This window comes from Rhinolophus ferrumequinum, chromosome 24 (assembly GCF_004115265.2).
Source record: "Rhinolophus ferrumequinum isolate MPI-CBG mRhiFer1 chromosome 24, mRhiFer1_v1.p, whole genome shotgun sequence".
Classification (NCBI taxonomy): domain Eukaryota; kingdom Metazoa; phylum Chordata; class Mammalia; order Chiroptera; family Rhinolophidae; genus Rhinolophus; species Rhinolophus ferrumequinum.
Genome location: NC_046307.1, coordinates 2,293,857 through 2,318,917, shown reverse-complemented (window position 1 = coordinate 2,318,917; position 25,061 = coordinate 2,293,857). Strand labels below are relative to the sequence as shown.

The window sequence follows — 25,061 nt, the reverse complement described above, 5'->3', positions numbered from 1 at the left end:
ATTTATTTAGGTCTTCTTTGATGTCATTCATCAATTTGCCATTTTCAGCACAGAGATCTTTCACGTTTGTTAGCTTTAGATCTATATATTTCTTTCCTCTTTTTTTTTCCTTTTGGAGTTATTGCAAATAGAATATTTTGTTCAAGTTCATTTTCTAATTGTTCATTGCTAGTACATAAGTTAATTTTTGCATGTTAACCAAATGCCTTGTGACCTTACAAAACTCATTAATTCTAAGAGCTTTTTTTGTTGATTCCTTGGGATTTTCTAAGAGAACAATCATGTCATTTTTTAATACAAAACATTTTATTTCTTCCTTTATAAACTGAATGCCTTTTGTTTCTTTTTTCTTTTTCTTTTTTTCCTTTTTGCCTGATTGCATTAGCAAGGACTTCCAGTACGAGGTTGAATTGGAGTGTTGAGAGTGAACATCATGACTTGTTCCTGATCTTAACATCATTCAGTTGATCATCATCAAGCATTATGTTCATTGTGAGTTTTTGGTAGATGCCCTTTATTAGATTAATTTCTTTTATTTCTAATTTTTTGAGTTTTTATAATGAATATTTAATTATGTCAAATGTTTTTCTGCATCAATTGATATGATTATGCATTTTTTTCTCTTTCTTATTCAATTTGGATTTGTATTAATCTGCAAGTTTACTCTTCCCTCTGCCATCTCTATTCTGCTACTGAGTCCTTCCAATGATTTTTTGATAAATTTTGTTACTGTATTTTTCAGTTCTAAAATGTCCATTTGGTTCCTTTCTATGTATTATTTATTTTCCTGCTGAGAATTTTGAAGTTTCCATTCAAGAATGATCACACTTTTGAAACACTGTTGTAACACCAACCTCATAATTCCAACATGTGTCATCTTGGAATAGTGTCTGTTATCTTTTTCCTTATTGTTGACATTTTTCTGATTTTTATACTTTGTGTAATTCTGCACTATAACCTGACCATTTTGGATATTATGAGACTCTGGGTCCACATCAGGGGTGAGTCTAGGATTATATACACAACCATGAGATTGCTTCCTTTCCTCTGTCACCACCCTGAAATATTCCACCTTCTGAGAGCTACTTCCTTTTCCTGGTCTTCTGGTTAAAAATCGAAGACTTTAAGTTCTCTCTGTTTACACACTTCATGGATATTTCTACCTATAGGTCCAAGTAGTAGGAAGACAGTGATAGAAGAAATGGGGATGTTCCCAACTTTTTGTCCCACAGTTCCTCTGGCTAGAGATAAGGGCTCCCTTCTCAGAGGTTTTGATGCCTGCTCAACCACCACTGTCCTCACCACAGGAACATCTGAGAGTACCCGGTTGGTCTTACTTCAAATTCTGGTTTTCTTCCCAAATCGGCTTGCTACCATTACTTTTCAGGGTCCTCAAACAGATGCTCCATGCTTCCTCTCCAGGGTTTTTAATTATATTCAGTGGGAGAGATAAGATGGTGTGTGCTCATTCCATTTAAAGTGGAACCAGAACCAACCCAACATCCCTAGAGGATAAACTCTTAGACAAGAAACTTATGAGTATAGAGGAAGATTTCTGATGGGAAGATTCATATTCACCACTTTATCCAACCATATTTTGCCTCAATATTTTATTAAAATTTTAAACATACAGAAAAAGTGTAAAGGATGATCAATGAACATCTCTACATCCTCAAAAAAGATTCAATGACAAATTTTTTACATATTTATATGAAAATATGCTGCAAACATCATGACTTCTAAAACTGAAAACTTTTGCATGCATCTCCTAAGAATAAGGGCATTGTACTATATACCTAAATAACTATCACTTCTGGGAAAATTGAACATACCATGTTATCTAACACTCATTCCATCCTCATATTTCCCTCAAGTGTCCCCCCAAATGTCCTTTATAGTTGTTTTAATTTTTCTGAATCAGAAGCCAATTAAAGGTCAAACTTTGCATTTGGTTATGTCTCTTGAGTGTCTTAATCTAGAAGAGTCTGCTTTTTGTTTTATTACATTGGCTTTTTGAAAAGTCCAGACCAGTTGTTCTTGTACAGTGTTTCAAACTCTGGGCTAGTCTATTTCCTCACTGTGTGATTCAACTTGTTCCTTTATTCTTTGTATTTCTTGAAAACAAGTTTGGATAAAAGATTTAATTAGATTTTCATTAAACATTTTTGGCAAGAATATATCACAGAAGATCATGTGTGCATCAGGAGTCACATAATGTCAGGTTGTCCCACCAGCTGTGAAACTCAGTTTGCCAGCCAGGTATCTGTTATAAAGGCACATCTTTCCTTTGCAGTTGGCATCTGTGATCTTTTGACACCATGTAAATAATGTTCCTTAATTTTTTAATTTTTTTTTTGTCTAACAGTTGAATGTGCCTGACTTAATTACATTAAGGGCTGGAAAATGGTGATTTTTCTAAATCCGTCACTACATGTACAGTTAAAATATGGCATTCTTCAAATAAGTTTATAAAGAGATTTCCCGTCTCTATTTTTTTTTCATTATGGGCTTGTTTGTATGTATTATAACTAATTACAGTGATTATTCTTTTTGGTGTTGAAATTGTCCTAAATTTCATCCATGGGATGCTCATCAAGTTAGCTCCTGTGTTCTTCTGATATTATCCTGTTAGTTTTGAGTGTTCTTTTTTGTTTCACAAAAAGGTATTACAGGCATACCTTACACTTTCCCTGCTCCAAATATGGAATCAGCCATTACTCCAGGTGGAGAATGGCATTTAGAAACCAAAATCTGGGTATTAAGCGTGGTCACTACTATTGGATAACCAAACATGTTTTTATCTACAATATCTTGCAAAGGACTCTGTACAATGTTAAATATTGAGGTCTGTTTAAAAGCCTCATTTTCCTTCCAAATATACTTAAATATATATAAAGATATTTTCTAATGAGCTAAGACAAGTCAAGAGATATACTATGCTAAATGCTTCAGTTTAATTCTAAAATCTTTCTCAGATAGAATGTTCTAGCTAATTTTATTAAAACAATTTTTTAAATGATACCAATTGTGAAAAATGAAATATAAAATTGGAGGAAGTAGGCCCAGGGAAAACTTTCTTAGGAAAGTGAAAACTTTCTTAAAAACATGGAAAATGTTTGGATAACTAACTTAAATTGATGACTAGGATGTTTAATAAAATAATCACATATCATGTAACACAAAAGAATTCCTGAAACATGTGCAACAAAAACAAACAAAAAGATAATCTTGTATGTGAAACCCCCCAAAACAATTTCACCATCTGTACCTCAGCTGGGTTTGAGGATTTATGATAAAAGCAGGTATAATTAGAAGAAAATAGAAGAACATGATTGTAAGTCAATTACTAAGATTAAAGTGAGGTGGAATCTGTCAAACCTAAAAATAAAACTGAGTAAATTACTGCAATTGTGCCTCAGCAGTTTACAAAACAAAAAGTACTCTTGGGAATTGAGGTTGTCACAGAAAACCAGACCTGAAGACCTAGAGTCTAGCCTTGACTCTGCTCAATAAGCTTAATTATTTCCTTAGTAAAATGAAAGGGTATAAACAATTAAAAGCTCTCCTGGTAAGCTCTAACGAGTTACCAGATGTACAGTCAAATACTGCAAATACATACCTTTGCAACTGATGAGAGTATTTGCATGACAGTCTCCACACTTGCTCCAGTTTATTCCAACTTCTACAGTACTGTAATAAGACTCTATTCAGTAATGTAGAATCATATCAAATTAAGAAATAATGTAGAACAGAAAATGGAAGAGACTCCATTTAGGCAAAATTTGAATTTTCAAAACCAAATTCTGAATTAATAAAACCACATTTTTTAATCAGTAAACACTTTTGGAAAAAATATATTTATATTCCAAAACTGTGTGTATATATACATATGCACACATGTACATGGGCATGTGTATATATGTATATTTACATATATATAGCTTGCTGGTGAGATAGTTCATAAAAAGTGAGCTTATTTCCAAGTGAAAATTTGAATTCAAAGAATTCTTTTTATCTTTAGCTTCTTTTTGAAAAAAAAAAAAAAAGCATGTCCTATGTCTCCCGGCCATTTTAGAAAATGAGGTCCCACATTAATAATTCAATGACTGTTTTTAACAGAAAGTTCATATTGAAACTTACTCTTAGAAAGTGAATAAAGTCTAATGAAAGAAAGAAAATTACATTCCATTATTTTCATGTTTTTTTAAAAAAGTTAGGCTTTTACATTTTTCTATGAAATTTTTTATAAACCTTAGAATTTAATGGTTCTTATAAAATTTGACAAGTCAGCACTCTTCATGTTTTCGTTGACAAATCTTACTACTACTTAGTAGTAACGAGCATATTTTCTCCAGGAGAAGTAAAAATGAAGTTATATGGAGTCTGTGCCTTATTTATTAGTCTCCTGATTATTCTCCAAAGAGAAACCTTGAATTATTTGAGAGACAAATTAAACCTCACAGGGCTTATCTCCTCTAAGAAATCTCTGATCCCATATTCCTTCCATTTATAGAGTTTTTCTCTATTGTGAACTTTTTTGTGTCTACAAAGGTTTGATCTGTAACTGTAAGCCTTCCCACATTCCATACACTTGTAGAGTTTCTCTCCAGTATGGATTCTCTCATGTTCAGTTAGGAATGAATATTGGCTGAAAGATTTTCCACACTGATTACACTGATAGGGTTTCTCCCCAGTATGAATTCTTTGATGTCTATAAAGGTTGGATTTGCACCCAAAGGCTTTCCCACATTCTCCACACGTATAAAGTTTTTCCCCAGTATGAATTTTCCGATGTTCATTAAAGGACGAATACTGGTTGAAGGTTTTCCCACATTCATTACATTGGTAGGGTTTCTGTCCAGTGTGAATTCGCTGATGTTCAATAAGAGTTGAGATGCGTGTGAAAGTTCTCCCACATTCCAAGCATTTACACAGTTGTTCTCCAGTATGAAGCCTCTGATGTTCAGCCAGGGACGTAAGCTGGCTGTAACCTTTCCCACAGTCACTACATTTATAGGGTTTCTCACCTGTATGGATTCTTTGATGTCTATGAAGTTTTGCTCTACAATTGAAGGCCTTCTCACACTCACCACATTTATAGAGTTTCTCTCCAGTATGAATTCTCTGATGTACAGTGAGGGTTGAACACTGGCTAAAGGCTTTACCACATTCCTTACATTGATAGGGTTTTTCTCCGGTATGCACTCTCAGATGTTTCGTGAGAGTTGAACTGCTGCTAAATGCTTTTTCACATTCATTACATTTGTAAGGTTTCTCTCCAGTATGAATTCTCTGGTGGGCAAGAAGAGATGATCTATGGGTGAAGGATTTCCCACACTCATTACATTTGTAGGGTTTTTCACCAGTATGGACTCTCTGGTGTTCAATAAGATGAAGATTCTGACTGAAGCTTTTCCCACATTCATTACAAATATGAGCTTTTTCTCCTGGATAAATTTGGAAGCATTTCACTAGATCAAAATCCTGTTTAAAATCATTGCCAAAAGTATAATATATATTGGGTATCCTTTCTATAGGAACACTCTGTTGTGTAACAAGAATTGTATTTATAAATAAGCCTTTCCCTAATTCAAGACTTACATGGTTTCCATCACCACAGATGGTTTTCCTATGTGAGGTGACTGTTTGCCTAAAAGGTTTCTTTTGTTGTCCTTGTTCTGTTCTCCTCTCAAATTCCAAAGCTTCTCCAAACTTGATGCCCCAATGACCAAACTTGGCGCATTTTTTCTTTCTTATTCCCTGAGATGTTTCTTCTATAAAAATGTCCTGTCTGGGAGGCAATGCCTCTATTTCAGGCCAAGTCTTGAAATCTGGAATGAATCAGAAGAATTAAGGCCTCCTCTGCTGGAAAAGGCAAACATGCATCAAGTGGGTCACTAAAATTGGCAATAATACATATAAAAGAGGTTTGATACCATCTGACCTCAAATATAGACTTGAATCTGGAGAAAAACAGGCTGGAATGGACAGAGAGATAAATAGGTTAAGGAGTGATATGGGAGGATCCATTAGCCAAATTAACACTGAAAATGAAGAGACCGTGATTGAGAGAAATAAAGATAAACACAGAAGAACTGGTTAAGCAGGAGGTACAAGGATACAGAAAAATGTCAGCTGACAAGCTCAAATTGAATACTATGGGTTACTCCAGTTTATCTTTATTTCGTACTCTGAGAATGCTAGGCAATGAGGCAAGTAACTTCTGTTTACTTTCTTCTGTCTACTCACACATTGCTTGTATTACATTTTTTTCTCCATGCTCTCACTGAAACTTTATACTCAAGTTTATATATACTTTATATACAAATATATAAAATATTTGCAAGTTTTTCTTAAGTTTTGTGATTTTGTACATGAATATGATTTCATACCATAGTCTGTAAAAGGAAGAGCAGTCTATTAAAAAGAGGAAGCTCAAGTTTTAAAACTTACAACAGCCCTGAAGTGTGACTGTGTTGATGATATCTGATCTAAGTTCAAGATACAAATTATAAAGAAGAAAAAAATATGACGTAAATCAGCCATGTACATGTCTATCTTTTATGACTGGAGGACTAACAATTTTTCATGCTATCCTACCACCACGTTTCCCCTTTCTATTTGATCATTAAGAGAAATAGACATACTCATTTCTCCTGATAAGCGGCAACCAGAAGACTGAACTCTCTTTGTGGAATCTTTTGAGACTAATGAAAGTCTGCAAGAGATGAGAAATCAATATGTCCTGAAGTTCTGAAATACACCCAAGCCCTAAGCTCAGATCTGACTCTAAGTGAAAAGATTTAGCTTCAGCTGATTCTGAGGAGCTCTCCATTAAAACCTGGCTTTCTTTAATCAATCCATGATTGAAAATAGATTAAAAGCAGATCATTATAATAAAGTAATTGTATGTACTTAAATAAACTATACAAATTATATAAAACATAATTCAATTATGTATGCTTAAAAATGCATCCAATTTAAATTGAAATTAAATCATAAGAGGAACATGAAATACAGGCTATAAATCTGTATAAAAATACAGATTTGTTTTAGTCAATGACGTCTTTGGGAAATCTAGCATTTGGATTTTCAAGGACTGACCAGGGTCCCTTCTCTCCTTTAACCCTGTGCCAGTGTGGCCTTCCCTGACCATCCATAAACTCACCCTACTATTCTGATCCCATTTTTCTACAGAAACAATTATTGAAGACTTTCACTCTTTCTTAGAATATCAAACCATATTTTACTTACACATTCTATCACTTAACTTACATACATAAAGTTTGTAAAAATAATTCAAGTATTTTTTCAAGGAGAACAATGGATATGTCTTTTGAATTTTTGTTAATTCCTATTGCGCACAAGACCAGTATACAATCAAAATGTCTTAAGTAAAAAAATAATTATGAATAGCTGAGTAAGTTGGAAAAATTATTATGAAGGGAGATTGTCTCCTCTCATACTGGACTCCTGAGACTCAATCACATTTATTGAATACTGAATAATTAGCAATGAGAATATAAAATAAATAACCAAACTGTAATAGTTCATTTCCCCATGATGTGAGAAGCCTCAACTGTATAAACACACATGTGAAGTTCAGAGAATGAAGATACAAATATGAATTCTATTAGTAAAGAATGGTTTTATGAAAGAAGTTGGACAATAAAGACAGGATGGATTTCAATAGAAGAAGAGAGTTCTGTGAGTCACAAAGAAGGCCCAATCAAAGTCATCTTTGAGGAGATACACCTCTTTAGGGGAGACTTATTGGTTAAGAAGGAAATCCAGCTTGGAATTAGTTTAAAATGTAGTTACGCAGGCTAAGGGCAAACCCAGAGGACCACTGGCAGAGGTATTTAGAATAATAATAGAGATAACAGAATGTGGTGTAAGATTTCAGATAGATAATGGTAAGAAAATAATGGTCACTTTTAGCAGGCAGCTTGGATTGGAGGAAGGACGGACTGGAATCTGAATGATGAGGTGGCTGCAACAATGGACTCAGCACCTGAGTTTGAGCCTCACTGGCACTGAGCTAATCACAGAGGCAATTCAATGAAATTAAAAAAAGATTAACTAAATGTAATACTTTAGATGCCAGAGGCACAGAATCCAGAATTCAAAGACCTGGTCTCTCCCTTAAATATGTGCAAATAGGAAAATAAGTAATAACAAAATAACCGTAATTCATTATGATAGGTACTGTAATGGATATGTTCAAGGTACGTAGAAAGTGCTATATCAACGCAAATTATTGAAAATTAATGCTGATTGGGAAGAAGGAAAGACAAGGAAAACCTATATATAAAGGGTGGCATTTTAGACAGACTGATGGATTTTGAAGGATAAGTAGTTTCCCAGTGGAAAAGATGGAAAAGGAAATTCAAGCTGAAAGAATCACACACAGACGCTAACGAGCGTGCAGGCTTGCCCAGAACACGGAGTTGAAGTGGAAGTGGACAGTGATGAGACTAAGTAGGAACATGGAGACAGGCTATGAAGTAGGTTTAATGTCACATAAGGAATTTTACTTTATTCCATGGATAATGGGAAAACAGTAAAGCCTCTTAAGATCTACGATTAACACCCGAGTTTCAAAAAAATCATTCTGCTGGTGACAAGGAAAGTAATGTTGAAAAAAACAAGGCTCAGAGAGAGAAGGTAACGTTCCCACAGCTCTCAAGACTTGTTAGTAGTGGTATTAGTGGTTAATAGTGGTATTGGTAAACTGAAATTAGGAATGTCTAAATTAAATCCACAATCTTAAGTGCTATACTATACTGCGTACTAACTCTTTGGAGAAACTTGCATTTTAATTAAGATAAAAAGTATTTGCAGAGAATGAGCAAAAAAAAAAAATGTCAATGAAGGCAAGAGTCATAGATTTAAGGTCAAACCACAAAGATACAAGCAGTGTCATTTTTGGTGAACAGAAATGACACTGGAGATACAGGTTTATCTCACTGCATTTCAGCTTTCTAGCTCTGTGATCAAAGTATTTTAAAATCTCAGATGCTCTGTTTCTTCAGATATAAACGGTGGTATCTAAATGGGATCACTTTTAAACGATCCTTCAACTCTAACAACCCACAGTTTTATGATAAAGGCCAACCAGATTAGACTGGGCTAGAAGAGCAGTTGGCAGTTCTCTGGGCCAAATGCAGCTGCCAGCTGTTGCTGGCAAGTTCTAGTAGCACACAGCACACCTGTTCCTTTAGTAGTGTCTCTGGCTGCTTTGACTCCACCATAGCAGAGTTCAATTTAAATGGTTGGAACAGAGACCATGGGGCCCCAAAGCCAAAATATCTGCTATCTGGTCTTTTACAGAAAAAGTCTGCTGACCCTTGAACTCGACAGGCTGCAGTGGTTACTTTAAGCAGGTTAAATGTAACACTGAGTGATGATCCCCCAGGCTCCAGGGAGACAAAAGAGAAACACGGAGCTAAGAAATCAGAGCCAATGATCATACTTTGAAATATGTAGTTGGTGACAGAAATGGAAAAAAATTAAAGAACTCAAAATATGGCAGAGGTGTGAAGTATTTAAAATCTGTCAGACATGAACCTGTGTAAATGCAGATGGAAAAAAAAACACATAAAGAGCAAGAGGCCAAAAAACAAAAAACAAAAACAAAACCATGAAGAGCATAGTAAAGTGAGTGCGGCCACAAGAAAAGGAAAGGGGCAGAGGACGCAGGGAGTGTGTGAGAAGGATGTCATGACCAGGACCTTTTGGTGCAGAGAAAACCCTTACAACCAAGGAGGCTTCTGTCAGGCGGCCCTCAGCACGTCAGGGAGGCTCAGTATTTCCAGGTGTTTCCAAGGCACAGCTCCCTCATGACCTGCCCACGGCTAAGGATACCCTGTGCCATTTCGCAGTCACTCACTCACCCAGACAGGTGTCTTGAGGACGCTCTCTTTCCACCATGCAGGGATCTTTTCCTTCTTGCAACTGACAGATCACCTTTGGCATTGCAAATGGAATCCCTGCTCATGAGGAAGGAAACGAAGTTTGAACAAATGGCCTGAAGAGTAATCCCTGAACTCACACACCAGAAGCCATGGAGCAGAGAAGGCAGCACAGGCACTTCTGGGGTCTGGGCTCTCAGGGGATGCATCAGAAGCTGGATCTCGGTTCCAGAACAACATAGGGCCCTGCGACATGGCCTTTAAGATGGGAGTCCTCTATGTTTCTCAGAATCTAAACTGCGATCTACTCACTGGAGAGGGAGGAAACTGTGATCGGGAGGTGGGATGGGAGGAAAGCATAGGAAGGAGAAAAGAATAGCATGAAGGGCATTACAATAAAAACGTACACTGTCAACTCTACAGATTAGTGCTTTCCCAAGGGCTCAATGGGGTGGAAACCTGCAGATGTTGAAACCCAAAGAGGGAGGTCTAAGGTTTCCACAGATTCTTCATTAGAGGCAAACCTCCTCACCCAGAGACACCAGGGAGCTGTAGTTCTCCAGCATCACCTCTCGGTACAAGGCTCTCTGCGCAGGGTCCAGGCATAGCCACTCGTCCTGGCTGAAGAGCACGGCCACATCCCCGAACGTCACAGACTCCTGTAACGGCAAACCCATCCCTGTTCATCCAGGGCCATCTTCTCCACTGAAAGACTTGGTAAGAAGGTGACACTGGGATGGGTAGCAACCAGTTTTGAAAATGTCTCAGGACTCTAAGTTTTCAAGTCAACTGTGTTATTTTTTGAACCACACACCATTTGTTAAACAAATATTTAGTGAGTACTCAGTGGGAACAAAGACACACACCACCTGCTGGGGAAATGGCAAAGTCCCTGGCAAAAGGGAAGTTCAGTCCAGGGTCGGTCAAAGTAACGAAACACAAAACATACTCCTCCCTCCCGCTCAAAATCCAAATTCAAATAAAGAAAAATTTCAGAATGCATCTAGAGCAATGCCGGAAAACTGGGGAAAGTACCATCAGCAAAACAGAAACAAAGGAATCTGAGACATAATAAAAAGAATACCAGTTAATATTTATTGAATACTTGCATGTTAAGGACTATGATAGGAACTTTGCATACAGTATCTAAATTTCATAGAAATCCTATGAGACAGATACTATGATTAAATCATTTTCCAGATGAAGACATCATTCAGAAAGGTTAAGTAATCTTCCCAAGGCACTGTTACAAAGTGGTGGACCTCGGGTCTGAATTCAGCGCAAGAGATCTCTGAGACATGTTGTTACGTGGGTTTCCATTGACTATGAAAATTTTAAGAAAATTATAAAATGAAAACAAAGGACTGTGCCAGACACTACAGGTACAAGAGGGAACTGTTGAAAAAGTAAGTTCTTCCAAGAGTACTCCAGTTAAAACCCAAAATGTGGAAAAGCAGAGGTTGTCCAGATAGCAACTCTTATAGGAAAAAGCTGAAGGGAGTGAAAAACAGTACAATGTGTCTGGGGTACATTTTGTTGAGAATCATCCAAATGTAACAGGTATATCATTTTGACCTTGCAATTCTATTTCTAGGATTCTACCACGAGAAATAATCACACAACTGGGTAGAGGTATCTGTTCAAGGATGTTCACCAAAACATTACTTACAAGTTCATGGTTGTGATAGGCTGAGTCATGAACCTGGGAATGTTACATATATGACCAAAGGGCCTTAGAAGCTCTGTTTAAATTAAGGACTTTGAAATCGGGAGATTATCCTGGATTATTACCCAGGTAGATCCGATGTAATCACAATGGTCCTTACAAGAAGGACCCACCCAAAAGGAGTTGGAGTTAGAAGAGGGGAGGGCAATGTGATGACAGAAGCAGAAACTGAAAAGCTCTCTGAAGACTCTTGAAAGGGCCTCAGCCAAAGACCACAGGCAGCCACTAGAAGGTGAAAATGAGGCCATTAAACAGATTTTCCCCTCAGAGCATCCAGAGCCAGCCTTGCTGTGAGCTTGACCTTAAGCTAGTGAAACTGATTTCAGACTTCTGACCTCCAGAAGGGTAATAGAATAAATTTTTGTTGTTTTAAGCTATGAGTTTGTGATAATTTGTTACAGCAGCCATAGGACACTAATACAAGATAAAAAAACTGAAGACAATCTATATGATTCTTTGATATTTGTGAAGAGGAACAGAAAAGCAATCTTTCACTTACTATTTTTTTTTAAAGATTTTTTTATTGAGGAAGGGGAACAGAATTTTATTGGGGAAGTGTGTACTTCCAGGACTTTTTCCAAGTCAAGTTGTTGTCCTTTCAGTCTTAGTTGTGGAGGGCACAGCTCAGCTCCAGGTCCAGTTGCCATTGCTAGTGGCAGGGGGCTCAGCCCACCATCCCTTGCGGGAGTCGAACTGGCAACCCTGTGGTTGAGAGGACGCGCTCCAACCAACTGAGCCATCCGGGAGCTCAGTGGCAGCTCAGCTCAAGGTGCCGTGTTCAATCTTAGTTGCAGGGGCCAGAGCCCACCAACCGTTGCGGGACTCAAGGAATTGAACTGGCAACCTTGTGGTTGAGAGCCCGCTGGCCCATATTGGAATCGAACACACAGCCTGAGCCACTGGGCCGGCCTCACTTACTATTTTATACCCTTCCATTAGGCTTACATTTTTTACTGTGTGTGTGTGTGTGTGTGTGTGTGTGTTTTGATTTTTTAAAATTCCATTTTAATTTATATACTGACTTTTTAGCTATACTCTGCATCTTTAGTGGTTTCTCTGAGAATTATAATGTACATTCTTAGTTCTTTATAGTTTCTTTAGAGCTAATATATGATTTCACATAGAATGCAAGAACCTTGACAAGTATATGGGACCACCACCACCCCTCCTCAGGCTACAGTTGTTCTACTTTCCCAGTTCAGATGGTTGACAGGACTCACCAGACTGCACCGAGTATGTGCACGGACAGAAAACTACAGTGCAGCAAGATAAAGAGAGAGCAGGGAAGCACCTGACGGCCCAGAGACATTCATGCACAATCCCTTTAACTGCACATGCAGACAGACTCTGCTGTGTCTGGATCTATGTAAGGAATCTTGGTTTGAAAGAGCTCAAAGGAGAAATTCTCAGCAGGGGTCTTTTATGTATCAAGCAAGGCTTGTCAAACCATGTAGGTCAGCTGCAAACCATCAGTGAAGAAGATGACGCTGGGGGTGGCCAGTGGTATTTAGATCTTAAATAGTACATCCACTGCCCTTACCTTGGCCAGAAGTCCAAAAATAGTCTTTTAGGCAGCCCCAGAGACAAAGATAGAGCTTTCCCAGTCCAGATATAAATGAATTCTATATCCACAACCATCATATACATTACATCTACCTACATTACAAATCCCACAATGCAATATTACATATTTACTTTAAATAATTATATGCATTTTAAGAAACTGAGAGGAAAAAGTATTTTATACTTATCCAGATAACCAGCATTTCAATTGTTCTTCATTTCCTTCCTAAGATTAGAGTTCCCATTTGGCATTATTTCCTGTTAGCTTGGAGAACTTCCTTTAGCATATCTTGTAGTAGAGGCACGCTGAAAATGAATTAGCTTCATTTTCTTTTATCTGAAAAATGTCTTTTTCTCACCTTCATTCTTGAAGAATATTTTCCTTGACTACAGAATTCTGGGTTGACAGTTTTTGTTTCTTGCAGCATATGTCATTCTATTGTTTTCTGGCCACTGTTTTTCTGCTGAGGAGCCAACGGGACAATCAAATAGTCATTCTTTGTATGTAATGTGATTTTCTCTTTTCTGTCTGCTTTCAAGTCTTTAGTTTTTAGTGATTTGTCTATGATTTTTCTGCCAATATGGTAGGCACTAGCCACAAATGGCTACTGAGTACTTGAAATATGGCTAGTCTGAATTATCATGTGCTCTTGTATATAAAATATTAGGTTGGTGAAAAGTAATTGCGGTCTTTGCAATTACTTTTAACCTTTTAAACCACAATTACTTTTGCACAAACCTAATACACACCAGAGGATTTACTAGGAAAAAAGATACATACACACACACACACACACACGTGCGATATCTCAATAATAATTTTATATTAATTACATGTTGAAATAATAATATTTTGGATATACTGGGTTAAAAAATGTATTATTAAAGTTAACTTATCTGCTTCTGTTTCTTTTTTAATGTGATTACTAGACAGTTTTAAATTACACATGTAATTGCATTCATGGTTCACACTATATTTCTGTGGCACAGCACTGGTCAGTGATGTGCCTAGCTGTGGTTTCATTTGTATTTATTCTGCTTGAGTTTCAGTGAGTACTGTAAATCTATAAATATTTGATTTTTTAACCAAATTTGAGAAAATTTTGGCCATTGTTTCTTCAATATATTTTGTCACATTCTCTCTTCTCTCCTTGAACTCCAATTACATGTATACTAGACCTTTAACATTGTTTTATTTATAACTGAAGCTCTTTTTTAATCCCTGTTCTTCAGATAGGACAATTTCCATTGACCTACCTATAAGTTTTACTGACATTTCTTTATGTTCATTTACAAAAGTTAAGCCTATTCAGTAATTTTTTTTTTTTTTTAAGTTTCAGATATTGTATTCTTCAGTTCTAGAATTTCTATTATTTTTTCACAGTCTCTATTTCTCTGCTTGGATATCCTATTGGTTTATTCATTACAAGCATATTTTCCCTTAAGTCCTTGCACAAAGTTAAAATAGCTTTAAAGTAGCTTTTAAAGTAGCTTTAAAAACATGCCTGCTAATTCTAGCATCCGTGTCATCTGGGGATTGATTGCCTTCTTCTTAAATACTGGTTACATTTCCTTATTTCTTCACATGTCTATCTTCTCTTAGATGTTGTATAGTACACAATTTAGACTCTGGATTTTCTTGTTTCTTTCAAGAGTACTCATTGTTTTAAGCAGGTACTTAATTTGGCTGTACTCAAATTTCAAACTCTGTCATTTTTGTCTTAGAAAGCAGCAAAAAATCTCTGTTCAGTTACTTGGACCAATTTAAGTCTATCTTGTGCGTCTGTGGTTCAGGGGTCAGCAAGAGATTTGGGGGGAGTCTATGCACAGAATTTGGGGCTCCCTCTCTGGCGCTCTCCTTTCCAAGCTTCCCCACTCTCCAGATGCTAAGGTTGTGCCTAACTCTGTCTTGTGATTCATCATGCTGGTAAGACTACAGTTTTAACCCTTCTGTTGATGCTGACTGTGGCCTGCCCGCAGGCAAAAAGCCATAAAAACTAGAATACTTACCCTGTGATAGTCCCTTTTTCCAAATGCAGACAGTTGTCCAGTATCTGTCTGCTTTTGGTTTCTCTCCAATGCCTTCTTTTTGTAAGAAAAAAGGTAACTTTTTCTTACATTTTGTCCAGGTTTACTTGTTATCCACAGATGAATTGGTCTCATAGGAGCTATTCTTCTATTGCCAAAAGCTATAAATGTGTTACTTTTTAAATATAAAGCATAACACTCAGTGAGTCTAGGCAAGCTCATGAAATATTAAGAAATAACAACATGACAGAATCCTGGAACTGCGGACCTGAAAGACATCAATCATCTGGACTTGTTGTTCTCTTGAGGATGTGGTATCCTCCTCCCTCCCCAGGTTGTTTGGAAATGTGAGAGGGTGTTTTTGTTTCTATGACTAAGGGAGGTGCTACTGGCATTTAAGGGAAGGGATCAAGGTTTCTAATCATCCAGCAATGCACAATACAGTCTTGCACAATGAAAGATTGTTCCATCCAAAATGCTAAACAGACCCCATTTAGAAACATTGGTAGTCTAAGCTGCATTTTAAAGATGCAACGTGAGAATCTGGGTTTTAGCAGATGGTTTTATATGAAGTGTATCTGTCAACTTTCTGAGGTTTCAAGCCACAGAAATGGATTTTGGCTTATTTACACATAAAAAGGACGGGGTAGCTGCAAGATCACTAAGTCACAGAACTAGGCTTGGAAAATGAGCAGAAACCAGGGAGGCCAGGGTAATTCTGGACCACAGCCAGGATCACACTAGAAAACCAGACTTGAGAGAATACTATTGTCATTATGGAAAAGTGGATGGTGTATGCTTACTACCATGCCCATGCCCACTACACAATGCTTTTGCTGTGTGCTCCTCCTCCTTCCTCCACAAACTTGATGCTACTGCTGCTGCCATAACCACCAGAGTGCACTCTACATTGTTCCTTCACATCCCTAACTCCTGATTCAAAGTCTGGGGCAAGTACAACTGAATGACCAAGCTCCGGTCGCATACCTGTACCTGATATATAGGAAGCTGGAAAAACAAGTATCTGATAACTCTAGCTTCTCAAATGTGAGGTAGGCTCTGTTTCCTACCAGGACTCAAAAAACGGGGAATTCCCCCAAACAAAAGAATGTGGTTTAGACATTAGGCAGTCAAAAAATGCTGTTTTCTAATACCATATTTGCTTAATTTCTAGCTGTGGGCCATGGCCTCCTTGAGAAGAGCTGCTTAGTTCTGCTGGGACTGAAAGAGGTGACCTGGGTGTTTGGAGCTGAGCCCAGCCATGGGCTCAGAGATCCTGCCTCAGCCAAGCCCTCATCAGGCATAGGGACCATCCCTCTTCTATAATCCAGAGACCACAGGAAAGACCGCCTTATAGGGAGAAGCCTTGGAACTGTGTCCAATATATCTGTATTGAACGAATAGAAGGGATGGAAGGAAGAGCAATCTTTCAGTAGGAACCAGATGAAAGGGCTTAGTCATGTCCCGCACCAAATTCATATGTGGAAGTCCTAATCCCTAGCCCTACAGAATGTAACCATTACTTGGAAATAAGGTCTTTAAAAAGGTAATTAGGTTAAAATGAGGACTTTAGATTGGGCCCTAAACCAATATGACTGGTGTCCTTATAAAAAGAGGAGATCAGGACACAGACACACACATGCAGAGGGTAGACCATGTGAGGACACAGTGGGAAGGTGGCCGTCTACAAGCCAAGGAGAGACACTTCAGAAGACACCACCCTGCTGACACCTTGACCTTGGACTTCCAGCCTCTAGGACTGAGAGAAAACAAATATCTGTTGTTTAAGCTCCCAGTATGTGATGTTTTGTTACAGCACCTTGAACAAACTAAAACAGGCTTCCTGCTGCTGTAAGCAGGACATGCATGGCGATCCCATATTCTGTCTTTTCTTTCAGTCCAATCTCTCTGCACCTTACAACACTCCCAGCAAAATGACATTCTTTTTCTTTTAAAATTTCATTAGCTTTTAAAAAATATACAAATTAACAAATCACTTCAGAAAAATCAGGAAGAAATGAAAACAAGGGGAAAAAAATCACACTAAATCCTATTACAGATGAGTTTTGTTCATGTTTTAAGACCATACTCCAGAATTCATCCCCAATTGCACATCCATGTGTTATTTTGACCACTGTTTAAACAAAAGGAAAACAGGCACATGCTAAAGACTATGAAGAGGGCAAAGAGCATGTGGGACACGTTAGGCGCTGACTCCCATCCCAGACCAGCAGCCCTATCCCATAAATCTCTGGTACCAAGTATCTCTTCTTTCTTTCCAGAAATATTTTGTGAAAATACACATATAAGTTCATGTATTTTTTGTAATGGAAACATTCTGAATCCTGTTTTGCTTGTGTCTTACAGATTTTGCCACATCTTTATATACAAACCTTATCTTTTTAATAAACGCATGATATATGCCACTGTAGAGATGTCATAACTCATTTAACCATTTCCCTTACTGATGGGTATTTAGATGATATCTGTATTTTGCTGTCATATGTGATGACCATTCTCAGATATCTCTGGGTACACATACACTCATATTTATAAGCTAAACTGGTGGAGATGGGAACTATTGGGTCAAAGTCTGCGTGCATTTTTAATTCTGACAGATGTGCAGATTGTACTCTCTCAAGATGTGTATCTCCCACCTCACATGCGCTTCTAAATGTGACACTGACAATTCTCCCACCAAGGAGTGAGGTCTATGTTTCCTTCCCTTGAGTTGGGCAGGGTATCATAGGTGCTATGATCAGTGGAATTCAGTGGAAGTGATGCTTTGTGACTTCTGAGGAGAGGTCATAAAACAATACACCTTCCTCCTGGCTCCCTTGATGTTCACCTTTGGAACCTGGCCACCACGTTGTAAGTCCAAGATACACAGAGAGATCATGGGTCAATGTTTCCTCCAAGCGAAGGTCTCAGCCAAGAGCTGGCATCAACTATCAGACATGTAAGTGGATGAGACTTCAGATGATTCTAGATCCTCACTTTTCAGTCTTTCATCTGCGACCCCAGACTTCCTACGGAGGAGATAAGTTGTTTCTGCTGCCTGTCTGCATTCCTAATGCAGAGAAACTGTGAGAAATAATAAATGATTATTGTTTCACACCCCTAAGTTTCATGCATATCCTTCCATGTTAAAAATACACTAATTAATCATTTAAAATTGTACCATAATTGGAATATCAGAAGAAGAGAGAGAATGGAGCAAAAGTAACATTTGAAATAATAGTGGCTGAGAATTTTCCAGAATTAGTGACAGACTCCAAATCATAGACCAGGAAGCTCAGAGAATAGCAAGCAGGATAACTACTGAAAAATGTATACCTAGGCATATCATATTCAAAATAACAAAGACAAGGAGAAAATCTTAAATGAAGACAGAGAACAAAACGTTACCTATAAAGAAATGAGGATAAGAATTACAGTGGATTTTCTCATTAGAAACCATGCCAATAAGTAAGAGTAGAGTGAAATATTTAAAGTGTTTAAAGAAAACAATCACCAATCCAGAATTTCATATACAGTGAAATTATCCTTCAAAGGGGTTGAGAAATAAAGATTTTCTCAGACAAACAAAAAAGTTATTACCCGCACATCTACCTTGCAGGAAATGGTGAAAGAAGTTCTTTAGGGAGAAGGAAAATGATATAGGTCAAAAACTTGAATTTATACAAAGAGAAGTAATAAGTGAGGATAAAATAAAATCTATTACTTTCCTTACTCTTAACTGATCTGAAAGATAGCTGTTTGCTTAATAATACCAATGACTTGGGTGATTATAGCATGTGATGAGTGAAATGACTGACAGCAATGTCATAAGGGAGGGCAGGGAGGAACTGGGAGAACTCTCTCTAAGGTATCTGCAGTACCCAGGAAGTAGTATTTATAGTGTTATTTAAAAGTGGACTTAGATTAGTTGTACATTTATACCATGTTTCCCTGAAAATAAGACCTAACCGGACAATCAGCTCTAATGCATCTTTTGGACCCAAAATTAATAAGACCCGGTCTTATATTATACTATATAAGAACCTATTAAGTAAAAAAATAATAGGTTTTATTTTCGGGGAAACACGGTATTGAAAACTGCAGGGCAATCATTAAAGAAGCATAATTGATATGCTGAGACAGTAGAAAGATCTGTGGTTGTCAGGGGCTGGGAGTGGGGTAGGGGAAAATGTTTGAATAGGTGAAGCAAAGGGGAATTTTTAGGTTGGCGAAACTATTCTGTATGATAATGCAATGGTGGATACACGACCCTGTGCATCTTTCAAGACCCATAAAAATTTATAATATAGAGTGAAACTGATGTAAGCAAGCTTTTAGAGAAACCATTTAGGGTGTTTGAGGATCCCAAATAGAATGCAGAATGTGATAAAAACAATCTAAATATAATATAAATGTAAGACACACCTAATGAAAGAGGTGGTGGAAAAGGTGCTGATGTAAGTAACTGGAAATGGGTACAGTCTGTAAGACAAACGACAAAAGGAACTGCAACATCAGCATGCACTCTGGTGGATAAGCAGTTTCCCCATGTAAATGTGAGTTAACAATTCAGTTACTACTGTACATGTGTACAGGAATCGAATGATTAAAGTCAGTGGATAGCTGATGGTGGGGCCAGGTGTCTCACTGTGGGAGTGGGAGGTTACAGACAAGGAGGAGGCTAGAATGATCCCTGTGGTAATGGGTTAGAGTTGGAGTATCAGTAAGAACTCATTCTTAGCTCAATATATAGGTTGGTGCAAAAGTAATTGCGGTTTAGGGCGGCCAGTTGGCTCAGTCGGTTAGAGCACAGTGCTCGTAACACCCAGGTCACGGGTTCGATTCCCACATGGGCCAGTGCAGTGAGCTGCGCCCTCCACAACTAGATTGCAAAAAACAATGGCTTAACTTGGAGCTGATGGGTCCTGGGAAAACACACTGTTCCCCAATAATCCCCAATAAAATTTTTTTAAAAAAAAGTAATTACGGGTTAAAAGGTTAAAAATAATTGCAAAAATCACAATTACTTTTGCACCAACCTAATAGATACAGATGGTTACATATAGAAATATTTATAGATATGTGTATACACAGGGGTCAGCATTCACGCATATCTTTCCTTGTTCTGTCAGCTGAGAGGGCCAGGGAGCAACAAAACCTCAATAATAACCAGTAGACCCAATGCCCAGATTTCTAATATCGTTCTCCAATAGATACAAACCAGGGTTCCTTGGAGAGATGGCGGATTCCAGGACTGGGACAGGAAATATAGACAAGAGCCTGGAGCATCTCATGGCACCAGAAAGTAAGGAAGTGCTCAAAAGGCAAAACAAACCCAAAACCAACCCCCACGGTAATGGGGGGGGGGGTGTCAAAGGACACAGCAGCCAGCTGAGAGAGCTCCCACTGGCCAGAACTGGAACAATTCGAGAAACAAAATAAACAAAGTCTATTGTATTATAACACAGAGCATAAAATAAATATCCACGAGTCCATACTGATAGAAGTAAGTGACTGAATAAATTAATAAATGAAGAAGAGACAAGTCACCAATGCAGAGTAATTCCAAGTGAGTCCGTACTACTCCGCCCTCAGGACGGAGCCTAACTCCCTGTGCCAAGGGACCTTCTCCCAAAGATACTGGGTGGACAGAGCAGAGAAGCCTGACAAACACCATCTCAGCCAGATGACCGTTCATGTGGGCCGTCAGTACGTGTCCTGGATACACTGTGATGAGAACGGCACCCCACCTCTGTGGTCTTTCTCCCCTAAACCCATATGCTCAGTCTAATCATGAGAAAAACATCAAACTAGTCCCAACTGAGGGACATTCTACAAAACAACTGAACAGCAGACCTCAAAATGGTGAAGGTCATCAAAAACAAGGCAAGTCTGAGAAACCGTCACAGCCAAGGGCAGCCTAAGGAGACACAGGACTAGACGTAATGTGGATCCTGGATGAGATCCCGGCACAAAAAAGGACTTTGGATAAAAACTAAGGAAACTGAATAAAGTATGAACTTTGATAATAATAATGTCTCAATTTGGTTCATTAATTATGACAAACATACCAGACTAATGTAAGATGTAAATAATAGGAGAAACTGGATGTGGGGTATATGGTAACTATGATATTATCTTTGCAATTTTTCTCTATATCTAAAACTGTTCTAAAAAAACACAACTATTTATTTAAAAAAATAGTAACTACACTAAAAACAAGTACTGACCTACTGCCAAAAAAAAAAAAAGATGTGATAAACACATTGATTATTAGGCAATCAACACCCAAGTTCCATGTGTCTGTCCCACAAGATAAATAATATATATTCGTACATGGAAACAGAATAGAATAAGGAATATTTGTAAAATCTGCAAAGATCCTACTTTTTCCAAAAATTATGATTGCTTGCTGTTTGATTTTTCTAACATAGAGCAGAAAGAAAATTGCCTCTCAGTACCCTGAAGGAGGAAAATAGTTAAGATTAGACACTACCATTCAACTTGCTCAAATGGGGTAATAAGATCTGTGCCTGGGTGACCTCAGGTCCCCAAGAGACTCAATAATCAAAAAAGATACTGAATTAGCAGTCCACAAAAACTGGCTCTGAGCTGCAAACACACTTGTCTACAGCTTCCCTTAGCTAAAGCCAAGTCAGCCTGTGCAGCTTGTGGGTGTGGGAAGCTCAGACAGTGAAGAGTCCTACTCCTGAGCAGAGGGCCCAGGTGAAAGCTGGGTACTGCTTTGTACTGCATTTGGTTTCCTGAATACACCCATCTTCTAGTAATTAAAGTGTCCAAGTCAAGTCTAGCCTACTGAGGAGAGACATACTAAACTTGGCCGGGCCTAACATAACGTTGCTGCTGATACTATAGTAGCGACATGTATTAAGATCTACTACATACCACACACTGTTCTAAGCACTTTACTTAAATGCTTCATGTTAACTACGATTGCCTTGTCTGGGTTCAAAAGCCAGCTGTGCAACCTGAACGAGTTATTTGCTTCTCTGTGCCTCAGTCTCCTCATCTGTAACATGCAGATATTAGCAGTCCTTTTTTAAGGATTCAGTGAAGTATGTACATTATTAACCCCACTTACAAGTGAGGAACTGAGGCACAAAGAGATAAAATAACTTGCCCAATGCCACATCTCTAGCTTGGATGTGAACTCATGAAAAAAGTCCCCGAGCCCACACATTTTAACCTATGGGCCACCACCACTTTTTTGGGAAAGATCTTGAGAAAGGTGAGGGTTAAAGTAATGAAAATAGATCTCAAAGGGGCAAGAGAAAGAAAAACAGGGCCCAGGAGAGTAGTATGAAGTAGCAGAGGAAAAAGCATCAGAGAAGGAGACAGAGGCATCATCAGTCAGAGAGGTAAGAGGACGTTCAGCATCACATCTCCGGGAAATGCCCAGCCTTCCCTGCCCTCCCCAGTGCCAGCCTCAGAGTCCGAGCCAGGCTGAACCCCTCCTGGTGCCCACCAGTGTCACTCCTGACCTTCAGGACCAGCCCTAGGATCCTCTTCTTAGACAGTTAGTCATTTCCTAAGGTCACTACCATGTAGTCCTCGAAAACAGAAATATTAGGTTGGTGCAAAATTAATTGCGATTTTAAAGGTTAAAAATAAGGGCAAAAACCACAATCACTTTTGCATCAACCTAATAACATCTTTCCTCTTGGTGTCCCCAGTAGCCTGCATAGTGTCCTGTACAACAAACGTTTGTTGAATGTGCCTCTGGCCCTTCCATGTCTCTGCCCCAGTGAGACTATATCCTCTGCGATGACAAAGACTGCTAACTCCCCACACTCCGCGCCAAGCACTTATTATTGTAGACAGAAGCATATGTTCAGAGCTGACTCAATCGTTGGTCATGAAGTGAGCTGGGGTGAATTAAAAGTGACCTCGGGACAGAGGGGGTACCTTCCTCGGCAGCCCCTCAATAAGTCCAAGGATGCTGGGGAAAAGTTACAAGTCTCTGGATACTCCATAGTTTTAATTGGGAAGAAAAGTACCTGGACAAAGAATGGAAACATGTCCACCACCTCTGAACCCGGAAGGCAAGTCGTGAAAAAGACAAACTTCACTTACTGTCACCTGAGCAGGCAGCAAATCCACAGCCATTCTGTCCTTCTTGGTTTTCCTGCCAAGGGAGAGCAGAGTGCTGTCAAGGTGGATCTGGAGAGGAAAAAGGCGTCCTGAGGAGCTGTGGTGTCACAGGATGGCTTAGACAGAGGAAGTTACAACCACCCATAATGTCCATCAGGTCCCAACGAGGCCACTTCACATAAATGATGCAAACCAAGTAAAAAGGTGTGCTCACCAAGTCAGTGATGCCCTAAGACAATCTGTCAGTCCCCTTCTCCTCTCTGGATTATCCACACTTCTGATTTCTGTAAATTGATGCTTTAACATCCCCCGAGGGTCTATTAGCAAATTGTGACTCACCCACAGATGTCTGGAGTCCTTAGATAGTTTTAAGCTACACACTATAGCAGTTCCAGAGAACATGAACTTCCCAGGCTGCCGGTCAATCTTAAGCCTGCTTGCCCTGCCTGGCCCTTTTCTTCCCGAAGAAACCACAATAACGGTGCTTGCCCACATTTGCCCCCCCTCTCTGCCTCATGACAGACCCACGCGATTGCCCGGAGTGGTATGCTTGGAGTGCTGTATTCTCCCCAGCGAACTGTGAGGAAAATACCTGCCAACTTACCCTGTGTCTGTCTGTCTGTCTGTCTGCGTCTGACGAAGCATACCTCACCCAAGGCTGTCCGGTGAAAACACTCCCTGTCACACAAGATGCACGCAAGACTGTCGCTCCGCTGCCCCTCCTCAACACAAAGCCACAGCTACCCTCAGCCTCTCCTACACAAACCCCACTGGAAGAGCAAGGTAAGGGGGTGCCTGGGGCAGCCAAACAAGTGTCAGAGAAGGGCCTTGGCCCCAGCTGCCTGCACTGGCTGCCTGAGTTTGCAGGGGCTTTGGGGGTCCAGCACGTGGCATCAGAACTCAGCAGGCGGCGTCAGGCTGGTAAGCGCGGCTGGCGCACCTCAGCCAGCGTGAGGCAGCTGCTGTGCAAGTAACCAGATACTGTACAATGCACATCTTCTCCACACCAGGATTCCTGAGTGCTTCTCAAGGATCATTTTTAATCCTCACAATGACTCTTAGAAGTAAATATTGCTCCCTCATTTTACAGATGTGAGAGACTGAGCACTAGGGAACGTAGTGACCTGCCTAAAGAAATAAGAATGGTTAAGCATCAGATGCAGGACGGGTCTGAGTCCAAGGCCCCAGTTAAATGTAACAAACTGGCCACTCTGTGCCTCAGTTTATCTGTAAAATGAGGACAGTGTAAAGCCAGCCTACGTGTTACTGGAGGATGAAATGACTTAATACATCAAAGGGTGCTAGACTAGTGTCCGGCACATGTAAGTTCTCCTTAGGTATTAGCTATTGTGTTTTACCATTTCTTTCACTTAAGTCTCAGAAAAAAAGGCCACAAAAGACCTCCACCCACAGCAGTCCCGGGCATGCCCAGCTCCCTCTCCCGCGGAGCAGGGCCGCTCAGGCCGCGCGGACAGGCCTCCTGACACAGCGGCGCGCAGCGTCTCCCGGGTACCCACGCCCGGCCCCATCCCACCCGACACACTCCCCACTTACCCCGAGGTAGGCGCTGGCACCGCCCAACGCTCCGAAGAGGCAAGGGAGCCTTTCGGCCCTAGGCAGGCCGCCCTAGTGGACCCAGGATCATCACCCTCACCACTAGCCCCCCAAACGCAGCCAGCGGTCCCTGCAACCCCACGAGAACTACGACTCCCGGCATG

The 25,061-nt window shown here is 39.3% G+C and overlaps 1 protein-coding gene across 4 annotated transcripts; it reads right to left on the bottom strand.

The window, feature by feature from the left end:
• Nucleotides 1-625: 625 nt before the first annotated feature.
• On the bottom strand, nucleotides 626-25,061 carry ZNF354C (zinc finger protein 354C). Of its 4 annotated transcripts, none has more exons than XM_033096178.1 (6): nucleotides 24,898-25,051; nucleotides 23,948-24,021; nucleotides 23,326-23,377; nucleotides 10,447-10,573; nucleotides 9,897-9,992; nucleotides 626-5,831 (listed from the first exon to the last, which is right to left on the bottom strand). In XM_033096178.1, the coding sequence occupies exons 2-6, from the start codon at nucleotides 23,986-23,988 to the stop codon at nucleotides 4,435-4,437; spliced, it is 1,713 nt and encodes a 570-aa protein (XP_032952069.1). In that variant the 5' UTR covers nucleotides 23,989-24,021; nucleotides 24,898-25,051; the 3' UTR covers nucleotides 626-4,434. The 4 variants fall into 4 exon arrangements, with proteins under 4 accessions (XP_032952069.1, XP_032952072.1, XP_032952070.1 ...); XM_033096181.1 differs by having other exon boundaries at nucleotides 23,326-23,412; nucleotides 24,898-24,906; XM_033096179.1 differs by lacking the exon at nucleotides 23,948-24,021 and having other exon boundaries at nucleotides 24,898-25,061.